At 33.5% G+C, this 20,724-nt stretch overlaps 1 protein-coding gene across 3 annotated transcripts; it reads left to right on the forward strand.

Annotated features, from left to right (window-relative positions):
• The first annotated feature begins 933 nt into the window (after nt 1–933).
• LOC137835446 (phospholipid-transporting ATPase 2) lies at nt 934–19,460 on the forward strand. 3 transcript variants are annotated; one of them, XM_068643963.1, is made up of 25 exons: nt 934–1,033; nt 2,567–2,791; nt 3,590–3,803; nt 5,022–5,138; nt 5,314–5,406; nt 5,738–5,912; nt 6,011–6,177; nt 6,866–6,970; nt 7,270–7,367; nt 7,804–7,946; nt 8,567–8,663; nt 8,803–8,912; nt 8,997–9,161; nt 12,192–12,346; nt 12,425–12,505; nt 12,678–12,798; nt 14,473–14,579; nt 14,871–15,002; nt 15,281–15,434; nt 15,766–15,883; nt 16,553–16,726; nt 16,864–16,915; nt 17,783–17,910; nt 18,211–18,361; nt 18,912–19,460. In XM_068643963.1, the coding sequence occupies exons 2-25, from the start codon at nt 2,667–2,669 to the stop codon at nt 19,242–19,244; spliced, it is 3,315 nt and encodes a 1,104-aa protein (XP_068500064.1). In that variant the 5' UTR covers nt 934–1,033; nt 2,567–2,666; the 3' UTR covers nt 19,245–19,460. The 3 variants fall into 3 exon arrangements, with proteins under 3 accessions (XP_068500064.1, XP_068500065.1, XP_068500066.1); XM_068643964.1 differs by having other exon boundaries at nt 996–1,074; XM_068643965.1 differs by having other exon boundaries at nt 1,026–1,322.
• Nucleotides 19,461–20,724: the final 1,264 nt, after the last annotated feature.

The raw sequence follows: 20,724 nt of genomic DNA on the forward strand, positions 1-20,724 counted from the left end.
TATCAAATTTAAATTAAGTTAATTTATATTTATTTATCTTATAAAAAACTATTAAAATAGTAAAGATATTTTAAAAAATACATAAAAATGAAACGAGTTTCCATTATTATATATTTAAGTCAAAGTAGACCACATGGAATTTCTGTTGCGCAGTATTTGGCACGGGAAACTGTCAACCAAAACATTTTAGTTTTGTATTTGGACGATTCAACCACTATTCTCATAATTGTTTTAGGAAAATAAATACTTTTTTTAATATTTATTACAGTTATAAAAAATATCTAAATGTATTAAAAATTATGAATTATATACGTTTTGAAGGTATTATAGGAAAATATGTATTTATTTTAAATGGAATATTCTAAAATATTTCATAATAAGATTTATTAGTATAGAATTACTTATTCAGAAAAAATTAAAATGTATTAGGAATATATTTTTTTATCAAAAGTGTAAAAATAAAAATAAAAATCGAAATCGGTTTAAGCGTTAAGATGAAATAAAAAGGTTTTGGAAGAAAATATGATATTTCTTCCTGTACTCCTACATTTATCTCTCTGCACCCTTATATTCTTTGAAATATAGAATTATTTTTAATAATTTTCGATGATTTTGGAATAGACTTTTTGTAAAATAAAATGTGTTTATGGAATAAGAGTTCTGTAAGCAAAGTGTGTTTATGGAATAAAAAATCTGTTGGGACAAAAAAATTATTTTGAAATATTTTTTCTAAAACACATTTTTTTAATTTTCAAAACGTTAAATCCGGAATTCATCAAATGTGTTCCAAAAAATATGGTCATTTCAGAAATATTTAAAAATAATAATTTAAAAATCATTTTTAAAAAGGGTAAAATAGTCATTTATGAAAATGATGGGTGCAGGGAGAAATTTCCGGATATTAGTACAGCCAATTATTCATTCTAACGGCCCATTAGGAAAATTTGAAATCGGATCATATGTATTGAATACGAATCACGCGTATACTATTTCGTATAGGTGCAGAACAGAAAGGAAACAAGGTCCTTCACAGGTACGGTATCTCATCATCTTAGAACCAACTCTCTCTGCGATGTAAGCGAACCAGTTTAGGGGCTGTGATTTCGATTTCGACTTCGATCGCTCTCCATTTTCGTGAATTCATAGCTGATTGACACTTCCTTGAAATTTCGTTTATATGTTTCTGATGAGCAAAACGACTTCACTGCTGATTTCATTTTCATTCGTATTTGGAGCTTTGAGCTTCCCAATTAGGGATTAGTTGAGATGAACGCCGAAGAAGTTTCATATCGTATTATTATTCGTAGATTCATAGCTGATTTGTACGTCCTTCGAATTTCATTGAAATATGTCTAGGATGAGCAAAACGACTTCACTGTTGATTTCATTTTCCTTCACATTAGGATGTTTGATCTTATCGATTGGGAATTAGTTTAGACGAGCACCAAATGAGTTTCATATTTTATATTATTATTCGTAGATTCATATCTGATTGGTACATCTTTCGAATTGCATCGATATATGTTTAGGATGAACCAAACGACTTCACTGTTGATTTCATTTTTGTTCATATTAGGAAATTTGAGTTTTCAATTTGAAATTAGTTGAGATGAGCCCCGAAAAACTTCTATATCATATTAATATTCGTAGATTCATTGTGGATTGGTACTTTCTTCGATTTCTTTGATATATATTTAGGGTGAGGAAAGCGGTTTCACTATTGATTTCAATTTTGTTCGTATTAGGAAGTTTGAGGTTTCAAGTAGGAATTAGTTGAGATGAGATGAGCACTGAGAACATTTTTTATCGTCTTACTATAGTAATTATCCTTGTTGACCGAGTTAAAATTGGTGCCATACAATCTTGGGGAGAGTTAGTGTTGATCCCCGGGGCTAGTTCATTTTCGATAATTTTTTTTATTGTTCTACTAGCATACAATTTTTCAGTCTTGTAGGAATTCTTCCTCAGTGTACGACAGTTGGAACACTGAAAAGGAATAAAAATAATATCTATTTTGCTATTGTAATGTTGGAACCTTGTGCGTGCTGTCTTCGCAGCATGTACTCAACATGATGGTTATTCGAGTGATTTCTTAATTTGTTTCCTCCATAAAAGGATTAAATGTACTTTATGTGATATGGCATGCATGACATGCTATGAATTATGGATGCTATTCTTCTGCGATACTTACTGTCTTTGTTATTCACTGTGAAGCATTTCTCTGATATTTAGTTGACTATAAGATTGATCAGTACCTTTTGCATGTTAAATTACCTGTTTCTTTCAATGAATTTTGTCATTCGGTGGTGCTTGGGCATAATTACCATAAGATAAAGGTATTACACACAACATATTTTGATTTGCATGCTGAATATTATGATAGTATTTGCATTTAGATATGTCAAGAACGTATTGAGATGCTCAGTTTATTTTGAGAGTCAGAAAATGTATTTTTTAATTGGGTGCAATCCTTTAATCTTGTTATCTTTGTTTGGGGATGTTTCTTGGTTTTATTTTTCATGATAGCAAGTTTTATCTGAAATTCTGAATTTTCTCTCTCTTGCAGGATGTGACTGGTTGAGGTTTCTTCAAAATCGTTTTATTTGAGCATTGCAATGAAGCTGTAGAAGATAATCTATACACAAACAGATGCTCATAATTCAACAATGAAGCGTTATGTTTATATTGATGATGATGAATCATCTCATGATATATACTGTGATAATCGTATATCAAACAGAAAATATACTGTTTTAAACTTTCTTCCAAAAAATTTATGGGAACAGTTCAGGTAATCTTTCCCTTGATGCTCTTTGTTTCTCATTTTGTTTTTTAATTATGTGTCATGATATGATGCACATTCTTTTTCACACCTTTAAGGTTCTTCTGTTTGATCTCCTTCCCTATCTTCTTTGATATTGAATAACAAAGGTTTGTCTGCAAGGAGGGAATTTCATTTTGTTGGATATTCTGTGCGATTTCATAGATTCTACTTTGTAGACATGAATCATCATATAGTTAACACTAGAAAAAGAGAGTTCAGAAGATTAGTTAGTGGACAATGCCATTAATGTGGAGGATCCAGACAGTTTTAATTTGACATTTGTGTAACTCACTCATCCTATATTCTAGGGATTCAGCCTTTTTTTTGTGTGGTTGTTGATAGAAAACATTGATGCACTGATTTTATTATGTAAAGAGAAAAAGGTACAAAAAGACACCGAGATTCTGTTTACAGAAAACTATATAGACAGAGCTCAGTCACAAGTTAGTTATAACCTTCTAACTAAAGCTGTTGCACTAATTAGAGAAGAAACTAAGTATGGTAACTGCCTCACAAACGGTTACACTAAACAAATCAGAGACCAACAGTTGTAGCAGCTAACCAACTCAATATCATTGCCTAACAGAAGTATAACACTCACAGTTGTTTTGTTCACTGTGCAAGATTCCTTAAGTGTTCTGAATTATCAAGGAACTTTTTTTTTTATTAAACAAAATGAGTTTTTCGTTGGTGTTAAAATTTGAGGTTATTTTTCTAATTAAACATAACTATCTTTAATCCATCTGATTTTGCCCTTTTTTCCAGCCGGTTCATGAATCAGTACTTTTTGCTCATAGCTTGCCTACAGTTATGGCCTCTCATTACTCCAGTAAATCCTGCCAGTACATGGGGTCCACTTATCTTTATTTTTGCTGTCTCTGCATCAAAAGAGGCGTGGGATGATTACAATAGATATCTTTCAGACAAAAAGGCAAATGAAAAGGAAATCTGGGTTGTGAAGAAGGGCATCAAGAAACATGTATGAAACGTATTTAATTTTCTTGAATATATATTATGCTGTGTTTCCAGCCATTGATCATCATCATTTGAATAACTATGCATGATATTGACCTTTATTATTTACAATAGAGTATAATTTGTTTATCTTTTCAAGATATTGTTACCTTTTCATTTCAGATGATGGTTTTAATTTTAATCTAAATTCTATACACAAAGTATGAGGTACCTCTTATGGTTTTTGAAATATCAGGATATTGTTTATAGGTATACTTTTGTGTCTGAGCAGTTTAATTATGCATACATGTGTATTTTCTCAAACCTTTTGATATTCCTGGTCTTGCTTTTTTTCTTTTCTTTTTCCATTCCCATTTTTTCAGAGACGTGCATGTTTAGTTGGTTCATTCTTGTAATGATTACTTGCATAGTTATTTTCTCCCCTATATTCTTATAGTTTATACATATACCACAAAATGGAACTTTTAGTTTTTAAGAAAGGCATGGACCATAAAATGGCTAGTGCTCTGACAGATATGGGATGCTTACAATTGTTTCTTCATTCTAATGAATGAGGCCATAGGCAACAATGAATGACTTTATCTCTCACCCAACTACAGATGAAACTCCAGCATGAAGCTTCTAGTCTATGTATCTACTTATTGGCCATATAAATTTATGTGTGATGTTCATTGTTACCTATCCTGCCAAAATATTATGTGATGTTTGAGCACATTTTGACACAAAATTTTGATTTACCTGTAAGAACCAATGGTCATATTTATCTATTAGAAGGTTATTCCTTACACTTGCTTGAAGCATCAATTTGTATGATAGTGATTATAACTAGACATGCCCAAATCCTGCTTGTGCCATTTAAACGATAAACGGTCTGTTTTTTTTATGCCTATTTAGAGAAAAAGTGCTATACCAATTAAAAATGTCTAAAAAATATGATAATTAGATAAGAAGCTGTTTTATTGCTTTCTTAAAACACGAAGAGCTTCTGAATAACTTTTAAAACAAGCTATATCTTAAAAACACCTTTTTAAAGAAAAAAAGCTGAAGTTGAATAGACTTCAAGCTTCTACTTCATATCCCATACACAACTTGGTCTGCTTCATGTCTTGTAGGCAGGAAGATTTACATAAGCTTTATCACTTGATATTATATGGTGTGTTCTTTTATCTGTAGACCTAATGATTTTTTCTGGGTGGGGGTGGTACCGTTGGTGGTTTTGCAGATTGAAGCCCAGGATATTCATGTAGGTAATATAGTATGGCTACGTGAAAATGATGAAGTGCCTTGTGACCTTGTTTTGATAGGCACCTCTGATCCTCAAGGAGTTTGCTATGTAGAGGTAATTATGTTGTGAAACATGCTAAAGTTGGTCTTCTCTCTCTGTAGCATTGCAGGGAATTGGAACGGAGTTCCACTACTTTTCTTCTTCTAAATCTTCTTCTCTTTCTCTCATTTGGGGGGAGACATTTCATTATATTCATTTTAAGGATCTTATAATGTGACATGTTATTCAGACAGCTGCATTGGATGGTGAAACTGATCTAAAGACACGGGTCATACCTTCTGCTTGTGCGGGAATTGATGTTGAACTATTGCACAAAATTAAGGTAAGGTTTTATCTACAGTAACTATACTTGGTCGAATTTAATTGTGAAGAGTAATTAGATAAGATGTTTGAATGATGTAGGGATATCAGCTTATGCCTTTAATCTTGTGGTGGTTGTTGGCATAAACAACTATCATCAACTAGGGATATCATTAGTTGTGTTATAACTACTATTGTATAAATTGCTACAACTGTACAGTTACTGGTGTGAATGAACTCATTTTTAGTTTATCAGAATCATTTCATCTTCTATCTCTTAATTGTCTCTCAATTATTAATCATTAATATATGAAACTACTTAGTTACTCTATTCTCTATTTGTGTGTGTCTAGGGTGTAATTGAGTGTCCTTGTCCAGATAAAGACATAAGGAGATTTGATGCAAACATGCGGTTGTTTCCCCCATTTATTGATAATGATATATGCCCTTTAACCATTAAAAACACCATTCTTCAGTCATGTTACTTGAGAAACACGGAGTGGGCTTGTGGAGTGGCTGTCTATACAGGCAAGTCCATGTAGACAATCTATTAAATTCTTGGAACTGTGTATACCTTTTCAGCAATGGTTTAAATTTTGTATCTGGCATGTATTGTATTTCTTCAGGTAATGAAACCAAAATGGGCATGAGTAGAGGTATACCAGAACCAAAGCTCACTGCTATGGATGCCATGATTGACAAGTTGACTGGCGCTATATTTATATTCCAAATTGTTGTTGTTCTGGTTCTTGGCATAGCAGGGAATGTTTGGAAGGAAACAGAAGCTAAGAAGGTATGTTACAGTTTCTCAACATAAGTTTCTTGTCAATTGTATCAAATCTTGTACCTATCAGGATATGTTCACTAGTGTTTATTACTTTGGTTTTGCTATATTGCCCTTTTGTTTACCTGTATTTTCATGGTAGTAGCGTGCACCCATTGCAATTTTAATTTTGTTCCAACAAAGAGCATATCGGCTTGGCTGGTTGCTTCCTTTGTGTTTTCACGTGGACTATTTCGTTGAGTGTAAATTTTACTCTTTGGTGCTTTGGTTTATTTTAGGAAATATTGCTCATAATCTTTTAGTCCCTTTGTCAATGGATGCTCAGGCATCGTGTTTTTTTCTTCTTCTTCTTAGAATAACCACTAATTTTGTAATTTCCTGTGTCATCATGCTATTTAATCATTAAAAGGTTTATTTATTTATTTTCTGGAATCTTACTTTTATGGGGTGCTTGAAACAGCATCCAAAAACACATTTTCTGAAAACCATGTCAAAATTGAGAGAAATACACAGAAACGGATTTATATTGATTATGTGTTCACTGTTTTGGATGGGAACTGAAACATGATAGTAGACTTTTGACCTGTTTTGATGCCGTATCTTTCATAATTCCATGGAAGTTTCTGTGTTTTGTAGTGATCTTCAAGATTCATGTTGGTGGATCCTCATGTTTTTTTGTTTCTTTTGTTTTTCAAAGCAATGGTATGTTCTTTACCCTCATGAAGGTCCTTGGTATGAACTGTTAGTCATCCCTTTGCGGTTTGAGCTTCTCTGTTCCATCATGATACCCATTTCAATTAAGGTGAGCTGATGGTAAAGATTTTGGCATACATTATATTATGATATAACATGCTTGTCATTTGGATAACAGTCATGCATAGATAGTATAGTGGAAGTCCTTTGAGGTAAGAACATTTATGACCTTAAGAACTAAATTAAAATATCATTAAAACTTAAGTTCTAATTAAAAATAGGATTTCCGACTGATAATCCTATGCTAATACCAATTATTATTATTTAACTTTAAAACATTTCAAAATTGTGTAAATATTGAGGCTAACTTTCTAAATTTGATAGAGCCAACTATTTCATCTCTGGCAGGTATCTCTCGATTTGGTGAAGAGCCTGTATGCAAAATTTATTGACTGGGACAATAAGATGATTGACCTCGAGACTAGCATTCCATCCCACGCAACAAAGTGAGTAACTGAATGATCCTATGACTAACTACTTTGAGGAACTTGTACATTGAAGAATTTAGAAAAAGAAAATTTTTGTTAGCTGTAAAATGTCTTGTATTATTAAGGATTGAGTTTCAATACTCAAGTATTTATATAATCAAATAGCATGACCTGCAAGCTAGTCAGTTAAGATTGTTCTACACTAGACTCCAGCAGTCCTAACATAATTACAGATGGATAGCTCGAGATATAAGCTAGTAAGTTAAGATCTAACTGTTCTACAACATACTCCAGCTCTCCTAACGAATAACAGCTGACTAACTAACTATTAAAGGATGCTGACTTAATGCTGAGTTTGCTTAATATACTAGCAGAGAATAGTCTAATAGCACAAAGTATACTATCATACATTAGCACACTATTTTTTATTAATGATGTTTGTTATATTTGACAGTACAGCGATAAGTGAGGACCTGGGACAAGTTGAGTACATTTTGACTGACAAGACAGGCACGCTGACTGAGAATAAGATGATATTTAGAAGATGTTGTATTAGTGGCAATCTCTACGGAAATGAAAATGGAGATGCATTGAAGGGTATGGTTGCTTGGGGAAAACTTTTCTTGTTGCCTTGTTAACATGTAATAGTTGTATTTAAAACTTTTCCTTTGCCATGGAAATTGTGTGGAAGATATATTGAAATTTGTCTAAATGAGTTGGCTTCTTGTTTTGAGCGTGTAGTGTATCTAAGGCATGGCTAATACCATTGATCTTGTGAACATATATCCTTAACATCTCCAATGGTTTCCTTGATTCACTTAGATTTAGAGATTTTAGTTTTCTTTTTATTGTCAGGTACCATTATTTATTTGAATTGAAGATTAATTTTCTCAACTAATAGGAATTAATATCATCTGACATGAAGAAATGGAACATTTATTTTCATCGAAAGATGGTTTTGGAACATATTATGGATCTATGGGGAGAAAGTGTAAATTTGAAGATTGTCTAAATTAGTACATCAGGAACATGAAATGATTCATATTTGTTTATGAACATGAATGAATTCACTTCTATTCCCTTTCTTCCTCTACTGTTTATGCATACACTGATTGTTTTTTTTAATCACTGACTATTTTCCGAAGATATATTTTCTTCTGTAATTGTTTCAGATTTCAAGTTTAACCACCTGATTAGTTACATCTTGTGATGTGCAGATGTAGAGTTTATCAATGCTGTGTCCAGTGGTTCTTCAGATGTTGTACGATTTCTTACAATTATGGCAATATGTAATACTGTCATACCTACACGAAGGTGATTCTGCCTTTATCTTTGCTAGGTCACCGGATATGACAACTGTTAAGACTAACAAATTTCTAAGTTGGGATATTTTTTAGTAAGCCCTTTGTAGGAAGTTATTAATTTGTGCTTGTTTTCTTGTTGTCATACTTAGCAAAACTGGAGATATCTTGTATAAAGCACAGTCTCAAGATGAGGACGCCCTTGTTCAGGCTGCTGCTCAAATGCACATGATTTACTTTAATAAGAGTGGAAATATTCTTGGTACTGTGATTGCTGTTACTTTTGAAAGCATGACTGACTATTTGGTTACATAAATTCATATAATCACTTTTTTTAATATTTCAGAAGTCAAGTTCAACTCTTCAATACTTCAGTATGAAGTCCTGGAAATCCTAGAGTTCACCTCTGATAGGAAAAGAATGTCAGTAGTATTGAAAGATTGCCAAAATGGAAAGATCCTTCTTTTGTCAAAAGGTGCAGACGAGGCTATTCTTCCGTTTGCTCGTGCTGGTAAAGTTATTTATGTTTTCTGTTCGTTTGTATTTTATGGTATTCAACTAATGTTTACACTGGAGTTTTCTTTCAATTCATGATTCCTTATACTTCTCCTTTCTTCTCACGAATATAGTTGGCTTAGAGTCAGATAGGAGTATAGTGATTTCAGATGAGTGAAATATTGAGATTAAATAGTCATGCACTATTGTCGGAAAATGATGTCAGTTCATTTAATTTTGTTTTTCCTTTTTTTTAAGTGTCCCATACTTTTACTCATACCTGTTTGCATGTATTGGAACTAACTTTTCAAATCTGATCCGACCAGAATTGATTATATGATTTACATTAATTGAATGACTTTTAACTGAATCTGACTTAAAATGATCCTAGGATCTGGCTTTGGCTATGAACTTGTGAATTTTTACGAGGCCCATCCCTCTTTAAAGGCTGAAAAAAATCTACATTAGATAAAGGCAAAAACTTGGTTCTGTGTTAAGGACTTACAACCGCAACCAAATTGAACAGTTCAAAATTTAGGGGGAGGAGACAACACTTCAATATATGGTAATGAAAGCTTTTGAGGCTTAAAGAGAATTTACAAAGGAACTTATATCTACCCCATCTCACCCTACAGAGACAAGTGGGCCTTGAACTCGTGATCTATCAAATGTAAGATATGCCTTGTTTCTCTCGGGCAAACCCTTGGGGTTATATAAGTCTGTTATATCGGTTAGTTTTTTGTTGACTTCTAAGGCCTAACACGATCTTCTTCCACTATCTGGGTTTGGGATTGGGTCTGAGACCATAGACGGGGTTATATGATTTTACATAGAAGAGATTGGTTTTGCGTCAATTATGGAAAAATAACAAGGAATCTCCAGGTAGTTTAAGGTGTGTGCAAAGAAGGCCCTGAGAGGTAACAGTAAGAAAAGTTGATTTTGTTGAATATTCTTTTGTCAAGAATTGTATGTGCAGAAGGCTTTATTTTATTTATATGGAAATCAACATATTGATAGAACATGAGCAAAACAAGAAAACTATCAGCAAATGAACTGATAAAGATAATGCCCAAAAAAAATAGGATAAAGACATTTATCCTATCAGTTAACATGACTTTTATTTAAAATAAAATAACATAGAAATCCAATATATTCTGTTTCTTAATTAATTCCAACAGTTATATCTTCAATACTCCTCCTTGACTCTGGAACTACAAATTCCAAGTTTTTTGTCTCAAGTATTCAAGTCTTGCTTTTGAAAGTGCCCTTGGTCAAAATGTTAGCGCTTTGATTCTCTGTTTTGTAGTATAGTAATTTCACTCTTCCCTCTCTTTGAAATTCTCTTAGAAGAAAAAGATTTATCTTTTAATATTTAGTTTTCCATAAAAAACCGGATCATTGGCAACTGAAATTGCAGCTGGTTGTCTATAAAAATCTGTGTACTATCTTCTTGTTCCATATGCAAATTTGTCATGATTGTCCTGATTCAAAGAGTCTGATTCACCGTGGAAACAGCAACTACATATTCTGCATTTGTAGTTGATTGAGCTATAACATGTTGCTTTTTAGAGTACCAAGAAAAAACTCCAGAACCAAAAGAAAAACAGTAACCAGATGTGGTTCTCATCACAACCTATCCAATCACTATCAGAGTAGACATGAAACTTAAACTTATGAGAATGAGAGTACATCACACCATATTCTAAAGTTCCTTTAATATATTAACAATTTGTTTGGCAGGCTCAAGAGTGAACATTAGCACAATGCATGAACCTTGAAAGAATACTTATTGCAAAAATTACATTTGGTCTTGCAGCAGTAAGTTATATTAGGCAACCAATTAAGCTTTTGAAATGATGTTCATCTATCTTATCGACTCCATCATCTTTTCTAAATGATTCCTTCTGGTGTATCAATGCTTTTGCTGTCCTCCATTCAGAATTTCTTTAGGATTTTCTGTGCATATTCTTTTTGACGTAAAACTCCATCCTTATGTTGCTGTACCTCCATTCCCAAGAAGAAGGACAATAAACCAAAATCTGTCATTTCAACTTTAAACTCCGTTATTAGTTTCTCATCAATGTCAGTCACAAGTATGTAATCAACATAGCTAGAAACTATGATTAAATCAACACTGACCATTTTCACTTATAATGTAGCTTTGCTTGGACGTTTAACAAATCCAAGTTTTTGAAGATAATCATCAATTCTACCATACCAAGCCTAGGGGCCTATTCAAGACCATACAATGCCTTCTTTATCTTGTACACGTTGTCTTCTTGTACACGTTAACTTTAAATCCCTCTTGTTGCTCCACAAATATCTCCTCATGCAAATAACCATTTAAAAATGCATATTTTACATCTAAATGATAATTTTCCATCCTTTGTGCAGCCAAAGCAAGCATCATTCAGAATGTAGCAATGTCCAACATGAGCTAATTCATCCTCTTAAAACAGACTTAGTACACTGAGATTTGCCCCTTATATACTATTAATTGGTCTTCTCTCTGGCTAATGTGGGATCTTTAACAGTTCTGTAAACCCATTTGACTGCTATAGGTTGTTTGTGTTGAGGGCTTTCCACCATCTCCCATGTGTCACTTTTTTCAATCATTTTGAGCTCTTCCTCCATAGCTTTAGTAATCAAATGTGTGTGTTATATATACTGTGGTAATGTAGTAATTGGATAATAATAATAATAAAAGGTTTGTTTGGAGAAGCTTCTATAGAAAAGAGAAAAAGCAGAAAAAATTAAATGAACTTTTCTGTAACAAAGCATAATAAATTAAAATAATAGTGATAATTTAAACATAAGCTAGTTAGTAATAATTAGAAATAATATAATAATAAGAAATAATAAGAATGTACATATATGTGTGTGTATGTACGTGTATTTGTATATATTAAAACATTGGATAGGTACCAAAAAAAATCAGAGTAGCTGTCATCTCAATACCACTACCTGCTGTCGAGTTTTTATTTTCTTTGGGGGGCAACGGGGAAGGGGGCCGCTGCTCTGCTATTGACACCATTGATTATTGCAGGGCAACAGACTCGACATTTCATTGAAGCTGTGGAACAATATGCTCACTTGGGATTGCGTACACTATGTTTGGCTTGGCGTGAGTTAAAGAAAGATGAATATCGAGAATGGTCTTTAATGTTTAAAGAGGCCAGTAGCACTTTGGTTGATAGGGAGGTAAAGGGCATATACTTATGGCTTATTTTATGTACTTTAACTCAAAAGCTCTCTTTCTCAGTTTAATATCTTTCACAGTGGAGAGTAGCTGAGATTTGTCAACGAGTAGAACATGACTTGGAAATTCTCGGTGTAACAGCAATAGAGGATCGTTTACAGGTGAAAATTAGCTGTACTTGCAGATAACAATCTATAATATATAGTAATACTTTTAAATTCATGTAATTTTACTGAATCCTCATCTACTTTTGATGAAATGAAAATATTAAAGAATTTCCCCAGTGATTTAATGTGATGACCATTATGATTTATTTTTATGTTTTGCTTTTAGGATGGAGTGCCTGAAACGATAGAAACTCTAAGAAAAGCTGGAATAAATTTTTGGATGCTAACTGGAGATAAGCAGAATACTGCAATACAAATCGCTCTGTCATGTAATTTTATTTCTCCAGGTGATTCAGATTTGGGATCATGTTGTAGAATATAGTTTTCTTCTTAGTGATGTGAAAATAGTACAATTATTGTATGTCTTCATAATCAAGCAGCATTAGAATCTCGAAATGACCCCCATAGGTAGTCTGCCATTATCTCTGTTTATATAAAATAGATAAAAACTTATGTTTGTGTCTTGTTTTTCTGCTGTATATATTCTTCCATTTAGTAGGGGGGTAAGCGTATGAGTGGTGAAAACTGTCCCAACTGTACAAAAGGAGGAACACCTGATGGTTGTTCTCAAGACTCCATTTTAGTGCTAGTAGTGGGTAGCGGAGCTTAATTGTTCTATTTGGGGTAGCCAAAGAGATAATATAATTGAAGGTCTTAGAAAATTGGTCTTGGTCTTAAGTCTAATTAAATTTCACAAAACAACCTTGCAAGGTAAGGTTTGTACCACCTATCTACTATAATTTAATCATATCTCTAGTCGATATGAAATATCTAGCACATTTCACACCGAGGACTAGACATCTAAAGTGTGGGACTAAATATTGATTAGTAGTTTGATAATGGGTGACAACAGGTCCAACAAATCTCAATAAGATAGATTTTGATACCATCTTAGAAAGTGAACTTTAAACCTAATTCAATCTCAACAAAATAGTTTGTAAGGTGAGGTTTGCATCCACTTATGCTCTATATGTTACAAAACACTTTTTATCCATATAGTTTTAATGAATGTTAAATAAATAATTAAATAATGTAAATAGTGATTAATTGTGTAGAGGTTTAATATAATGATCATTCCAAAACATCGTCATTTGAATACCTCATTTGAATTTAAAAATATCTTGATATCTTATTCAGAATCCATATAAATTTAATAAATAATGTAAATACTGATTAATTGTGCTCTGAAGTTTAAAGCCATAGTAAAGCTTGATATGATGATCATTCCCAAATGTAGTCAGAAAAGCACGCATTTATAAGTTTTACTAATCACTAGCTATCTGAAAACACATTGATAATAGGAATGACATAAATCAGGAAATATCTAGAATACCTTATTTGAATGCGTGGCTTCTGGTTAACAGCTTGAGCTACCAACATAAAAAAAATACTTTTCAACTTTAACTTACTATCTCTTGTGCATATTATCCTGTTTTAGAATGGCTTGGCTATGTTTGTGTTAAAATTTGCTTTAAATTTTACTGTTTGATTAGTGTTATTCATACTTCATTGGAAGGCTATTAATTTATGTTGGTAAAACTGGAGAGGATTTATTCTTACAATTCACTCTCCCAATGGATAGCTTCTATCAATTGATGGCCATAAAATAAATTCTTTTCAACTGATAAAGGCTTTGGTAATTGAAATGATGTAAAAACTCGAATAAGGAAATATCTAGAAGTATACCTTCTTTGAGTTTGGAAATGTCAGAGTCCTATTCTGGATGCTTCAAAGATTTATATAGCTGGGCTTACGAACTTAAACAACACTACCGTAACTTCAACTCAACTATCTGTTGTGCATAGTCCCATTTTTTAAGAGCTTTTCGATGTGTGTGCACAAATTGCTTTAAATTTTATTGTTTGATTAGTACTAAGCATTCTTCTTTGGAAGGTTTTTAATTAATGTTGGTAACATTGAGGAGCCTTTATTCTTACGATTCCCTCCCCCAAAACAAACAGAACCAAAGGGACAGCTTCTATCAATTGATGGAAAAACAGAGGAAGAGGTTTGTAGGAGTTTAGAGAGAGTGCTACGAACTATGCGGATAACTACCTCAGAACCCAAGGTATTGCTTATTAATTTCTGTATTATCTTAGAATCCACTAGTTTTGTTTTTCTTGACCATTCTTCATTCTTTTATTGTGTGGTTTCTATTTTGGAGGATATGTTATTATCCCTTTGTCTTCTCCAACAAATTTATTGTCATATCTAAAATAAGTAAATAAATCTAGTAATGAGCAACTTCTATGGACACATAGGGTGTTCTAACTAGGACACTCTTTTTAGCAAACATGTGGTGAGATCAAGATAATTTGGAAGGTTTTGGAATTCATCTGATCATTCTTCTCTTAAACAGGATGTGGCTTTTGTTGTTGATGGTTGGGCACTTGAGATTGCACTTACTCACTATCGGAAAGCTTTCACCGAGTTGGCAATTTTGTCAAGGACTGCTATATGTTGTCGTGTGACGCCATCACAAAAAGCACAGGTTTTTTCTTTTTACCATTTATCTGCTTACAATAATATGTTGCTTCTGTTTTTATGAGGCTAATGCATTCCTTTCATTTTTAGTTGCCATCCATGTTAATAAGGGGTGTCTTATCTCCTTTTAATTAACCTATTACAATAAGAAGGGGGATGACACGATCAACATCTTATGTTTTCCTCTAATGGGAACCTAATACTTCTATTTGTATTATTTCAATTCTAAATTATCAGAAAATAATGGTTACTAATTTGTCTTGTATACTATATTCCTTGTTGCAGCTTGTTCAGATCTTAAAATCATGTGATTATAGAACATTGGCTATTGGTGATGGTGGAAATGATGTAAGGATGATACAACAAGCTGATATTGGTGTGGGTATCAGTGGCAGAGAAGGATTGCAGGCAGCAAGAGCAGCTGATTACAGTATTGGAAGTAAGCCATTTTACTCCTTTGCTGGTGCAATCATGATATGTATACTAGTCCTTTGACACAGTTCCCCAAGTACCATCTGTTTCTTGTATTTTGAATTTGTCAGATATTTCACACATATGGTTCAATTTCTAATGTTGTTCTGTATCTCTATCAATAACTTTTCTTTATTATTCTTGACAACCATAATTTGATTCAAAGCTCTTCTACTAATTAATCTTTTTCAGTATTTGGAATAAGACAGGGCAGACTAGTGTTTTCCATTCTTTCAGTAGTTGCTTATGACTACCAGATTTCATCTCTTTAATGTTATGATTATTCTGTTCATTTTCAGAGTTTAGATTCCTGAAGAGATTAATTCTGGTCCATGGCCGCTACTCATACAACCGTACAGCATTTCTTTCTCAATATTCATTCTACAAGTCCCTACTGATTTGCTTCATCCAAATCTTGTGAGTTTCTTTGACAAGGTCTTGAATTTTTTTTTCCTGACAAGCATTAAAGATGTCCCTAGCCAGAAAGGGCTGGGTTGCTATATACAGTAAGTTTCACAGAAACACCCACTGATAGCCCAGAAAAAAAGGAAAACAATGTCTGTTGTTTTTCCATTCTATTTCTGTGCGGTTATTGCTAATGATTATGAATATGATAATCAAACAAGCACTTCAGGAACCTACCCTTAAAAGCTAGTTTTTAAGGGAGACAAATGAAATACTTAAATATTCCACTAAACATCTCATATTTGATGTAGGACTTAATAACTCGTAGTATCCAACTCCCATCATAACATCGTCCCTGGGTGCTAATGTCTCGGCAGATTTCACTTTATGACATTCTACTTAATAACACTTCAAAGTTTTTTTGTTGGTCGGAACCTATATAGTTAGTCCTTTTCAAAATATCAACAATTAATTCTGATACCAAATTGTTAAGAAGCAGTCAAGCATTTGAGGAACCCACTCTAACTGTTAAGGGGGGTGGGGAACCAAACAGACTCCACCAAACATTTTATATTACTCAACGTGGGACTTAGACAGCCCATAATATTGAAGTCCCTATTAAAATGTTGTGATGAAAGAAATGCATTCCAGTCTTCTTTATATTGATGGTTGCATCTCCAGTTTTTCATTCATTTCAGGTGTCTCTGGAACTAGCCTCTTCAATTCTGTCAGCTTGATGGCTTATAATGTTTTCTACACCAGTGTTCCTGTTCTAGTCAGCGTGCTCGACAAAGATCTTAGTGAGGAAACTGTAATGCAACATCCGCAAATTTTATTTTACTGCCAAGCGGGAAGGTTTGTAATTGTGCTGCTTTTTGTTATAGATAGCAGAACTATCAAAATGTATAACTGAGTAACCCTTATATTAGTAAAAGGAAATTTTTTTATGGCCATTTCATTGGGTAAGCATTTGACTATAAATATTGAAACAGGCTTCTGAATCCTAGTACATTTGCTGGATGGTTTGGGCGATCTCTCTTCCATGTGAGTTTTATTTGATATTAACCAATTGTTTATAAATTACTGAGATGATGAGTTTATAGGAAGCTCATAATGTTGTCAAGGGCGCTTTGGGCCAAAATTATGCCATATGCATATGGTGGATGGTTTAGCAGCCTATGCAGGAGCCAAGGTGGACAACATAAAAATAATATAAATATATAGTAATTAAGTATTAAAGCAGCTATTAAATTGATAAAGAATAATAAAAATATAAAAATGGTGTCACGGATTAGAAAGGGGAGTATAAATATTAAAAAGAATAACTAAAATAGTTGAAAAGGGAAAAATATAAAAAAAAACAGTATAAATATTTAAAAAAACGGAATTGAAAAAGTATACTTAAATAAAAGATTAAATTGACAGATTTAATAGAATTGAAATTTAAACAACAAAATAAATAAGAAACAAAATAGACAGTAAAAGTTCACCGGAGATGGAAAAATCATACACCAAAGGTTGTTGAAGCTGAAGCTGGACCTTGCCGAAGATCAAGGTTGTTGGTGGTTGGATGCTTGGGGGGGATAGACAGGTAGTAGTGACTCATGAGGGAAAAATGGGTTTTAAACCCATGGCCCAAATACTATTTTTGTTTTTTCCACCATGGCCACCGTGACTACCGCAGGCATGTTTATGGTAGGTGCCATTTAAACACAACCCTACCATGGTGCCACCATTGCTGCTGTTTAATAACACACTCTCATGACTGATGTTTAATAACACACTCTCATGACTGATGTGTTGCTCCACGAAAAAAAACTGAGTTACTAGCTTTACTTCAAAATTATGTAGTTCCATGAACATTTTATCTGTGCCTGTTCATTTCTCATTGGTATCGATTGTAATTTGCAGGCAATAGTTGTATTTGTGATAAGCATACATGCTTATGCTTATGATAAAAGTGAAATGGAGGAGGTTTCAATGGTTGCACTTTCCGGCTGTATATGGTTACAGGCTTTTGTAGTAACAATGGAGACCAAGTAAGCTTTAATATTGGTGGTCACTGATGCAACTGTTACTTCCACTTAGAGTGCTATGCTATTAGTAATGAATTGAAAGAACTATCTGGTGTATAATGTTTCCATTTTTAACGAGAAGAGTTTAATTTTTTGTGGTGATGGAGTGGGTGGGGAGGATTATTGCTTTTTTGGCTTGGTTGCAATTGTTTGGTTGGCATGGAAATTCCGAAAATAAGTCATTTTAGTTCAAAGCATTTGCTTCAACTCGCTGGAGAAGTTTTCCTGGTTTGATCGCCTGACTCTTATTTTTTATGCCTACAGTTCCTTTACTGTATTGCAACATATGGCTATATGGGGTAATTTGGCTGCCTTTTATGTCATTAACTGGATCTTCAGCGCTCTTCCTTCATCAGGGATGTATACAATTATGTTTAAGTTGTGTCGACAGCCGTCATATTGGATTGCAATTTCTGTAAGTAGCTTCTCACCTCTTGCACCTTAATGAAGTTCTTCACTCTCAATCTCCTCCTTCTCTTTCCTTTCTACTCTCATCAGATGCATTCAAGATTATGTTTTTCTATTTTTTGTTTTATACATTTAAAATTGGAAACATGATAATAATAGAGATTTTTGTGATTTCCAGTAAAACAAATCGAACACATCCATGTTATTTCCATGTTATCTCCATGTTATCCTTTCCAGTGTTAGATCACGAGATTTCACATTCTACAGGAATCTTGTCCCAAAACTGTATGGCATTGAGTTCCTTTTTTACCTGATAAAATTCACGTCTATTTCTTTGCCTGTGAAATAAATCAACGTAGATTGCATGGCCCTGGCGATAAGCCAAATCCATTCACATTATGACATACATTATAAATTTTGTTCACACATCTATTTCTTTGCCTGTGAAATAAATCAACGTAGGTCAGATGGCCCTAGCGAGGAGCCAAATTCATTCACATTTTCTTTTAGCAAAAATACGTTGATTATGGTTTGATGGAAACTATTATTCCATACAGCTCATGGTTGCGGCAGGGATGGGTCCCATTCTAGCTATCAAGTACTTCCGATATACATATAGATCGAGCAAAATCAATACACTTCAGCAAGCTGAACGTCTGGGAGGGCCAATTATGTCTCTTGGCCCCATTGAGCCTCAACAGAGATCTATAGAGAAAGATGTTTCTACCCTGTCAATAACACAACCCAAAAGCAGAAATCCTGTGTATGAACCACTGTTGTCAGATTCCCCGAGTGCCACCAGAAGATCTTTCGGATCAGGAACACCATTTGATTTTTTCCAGTCACAATCAAGATCATCGATGTCTAACTACACAAGAAAGGACAACTGAGATTAAGGGGCAACTGGAAGAGCACCAGATGCTGCACCTTAGTTGTATACCCCTTTTGATCAAAATTAACGAAGTGCATTGTTAGTTACGTGTATACTAATGTTATTTTTGTAAATTGGGCACCTCTGAAGTGCCATTAGATAATTGTTGATATAAAACGAAAAGGAAATGAATTTTCACAATTCAATAGATTATCTGATTGTTTTTGTATTACTATTACTATTTTTTTCCAACTTCTGGTTGGAGACATATTTGATTTCTTTCCCATTGAATTACATTTTTCACCGTATGTTATCCTGTTGCATTTATTAAAGAGTAATACAATAGATGGCCATTCAAGAATGTGGTCAGGTCAAGGAATGATAAATTCATAGTTTTTCCTTTGTGGAAGCCTCTGGAAAATGATATTTCGTAAAGAGACGTTAACACGCTAATATGTAGGTTGCAGATGAATACAAGTTGTGACACTTTTAATGCTCCCCCAGGGGAGAACTTAAATCCCCTATATGTTCCTCACCAACCGGCTCCATGAAATAATTAATATTTTCTTGACAGTGTTGTTTGAGCATCAGTTTATTTAGCGTTAAGTATTAGGGATTAAATCAATTGGTAAATGAGAAATCCATACATTAAATTTGGCAATGATTGTTAACTTCAATTAAATTAACTGGTGTTGATTTCGGGAACTAAATTCTTTGACACATCTGGTAATTGAGGGTTAACTTTTTTATAATATTAAAAATTAAATTGACTGATTTACAGCTTTGAAAATTAGTTTGTTTTGATGCATTTTTTATTGAAATAAATCAAACTGCATATGAAGACAAGAATGGAGAATCTGTTAACAACCTAGGCATTTTGCATGCAGTAAGAGAGCTGCATAGAATTGCCCTATCACAAAAAAAGGACCCATTTACAGGTAGGTACAAACAGTTATATCTACTGATTCACGGGTCAAGAAAACCGCAAGAATGATAAGAGCTAATAGTCCCAAACACGCTCGCTTAATACCATTTGGTGTTAGTTTATGCATGACCACCTAACCCAAGCTCACAAACCAGCAAATCCCGCCATAAGAGTTATTCCAAACAAAACACCATGGATCCTTACCCCACCACCCTAGCTGTCTTTGGAATTAGTCTGCATGATTGCATCCTAAGACACTATCAACAAATGTTATGTTGTCCAAGTTTGCACTATCAATTAATGTCCCTTTTTTCTTCAAGCAGCAAAAATAGGTAGTTAACAAAATTAATTGGCTTACGCATTTGGATCTCAAAATTAACTGATGAAATTGAATTTCATTTCGTAAGTGGCATTGTAGGCCCCTACTACCCATCTCCATTTTAGTACCACCCTTTTACTTTTAACTTCTTTAACTTCTTTCTCTACATCCATCTTTATCCTTATTTTACTATCAAATTAACTCAACTATTAAAGGGTTTTTAAAGTACCTCTACCATTTCTACTACCCTGGGAC

Source organism: Phaseolus vulgaris, chromosome 5 (genome assembly GCF_000499845.2).
Source record: "Phaseolus vulgaris cultivar G19833 chromosome 5, P. vulgaris v2.0, whole genome shotgun sequence".
NCBI lineage: Eukaryota > Viridiplantae > Streptophyta > Magnoliopsida > Fabales > Fabaceae > Phaseolus > Phaseolus vulgaris.

Excerpts from the sequence above, each read along its gene's own strand:
- LOC137835446 (XM_068643963.1), top strand. The coding sequence starts at position 2,667 with ATGAAGCGTTATGTTTATATTGATGATGATGAATCATCTCATGATATA. Across the intron at positions 16,727-16,863 it reads TTTTACTGCCAAGCGGGAAG|GCTTCTGAATCCTAGTACAT; the intron begins GTTTGTAATTGT and ends ATATTGAAACAG. Across the intron at positions 18,362-18,911 it reads CATATTGGATTGCAATTTCT|CTCATGGTTGCGGCAGGGAT; the intron begins GTAAGTAGCTTC and ends TATTCCATACAG.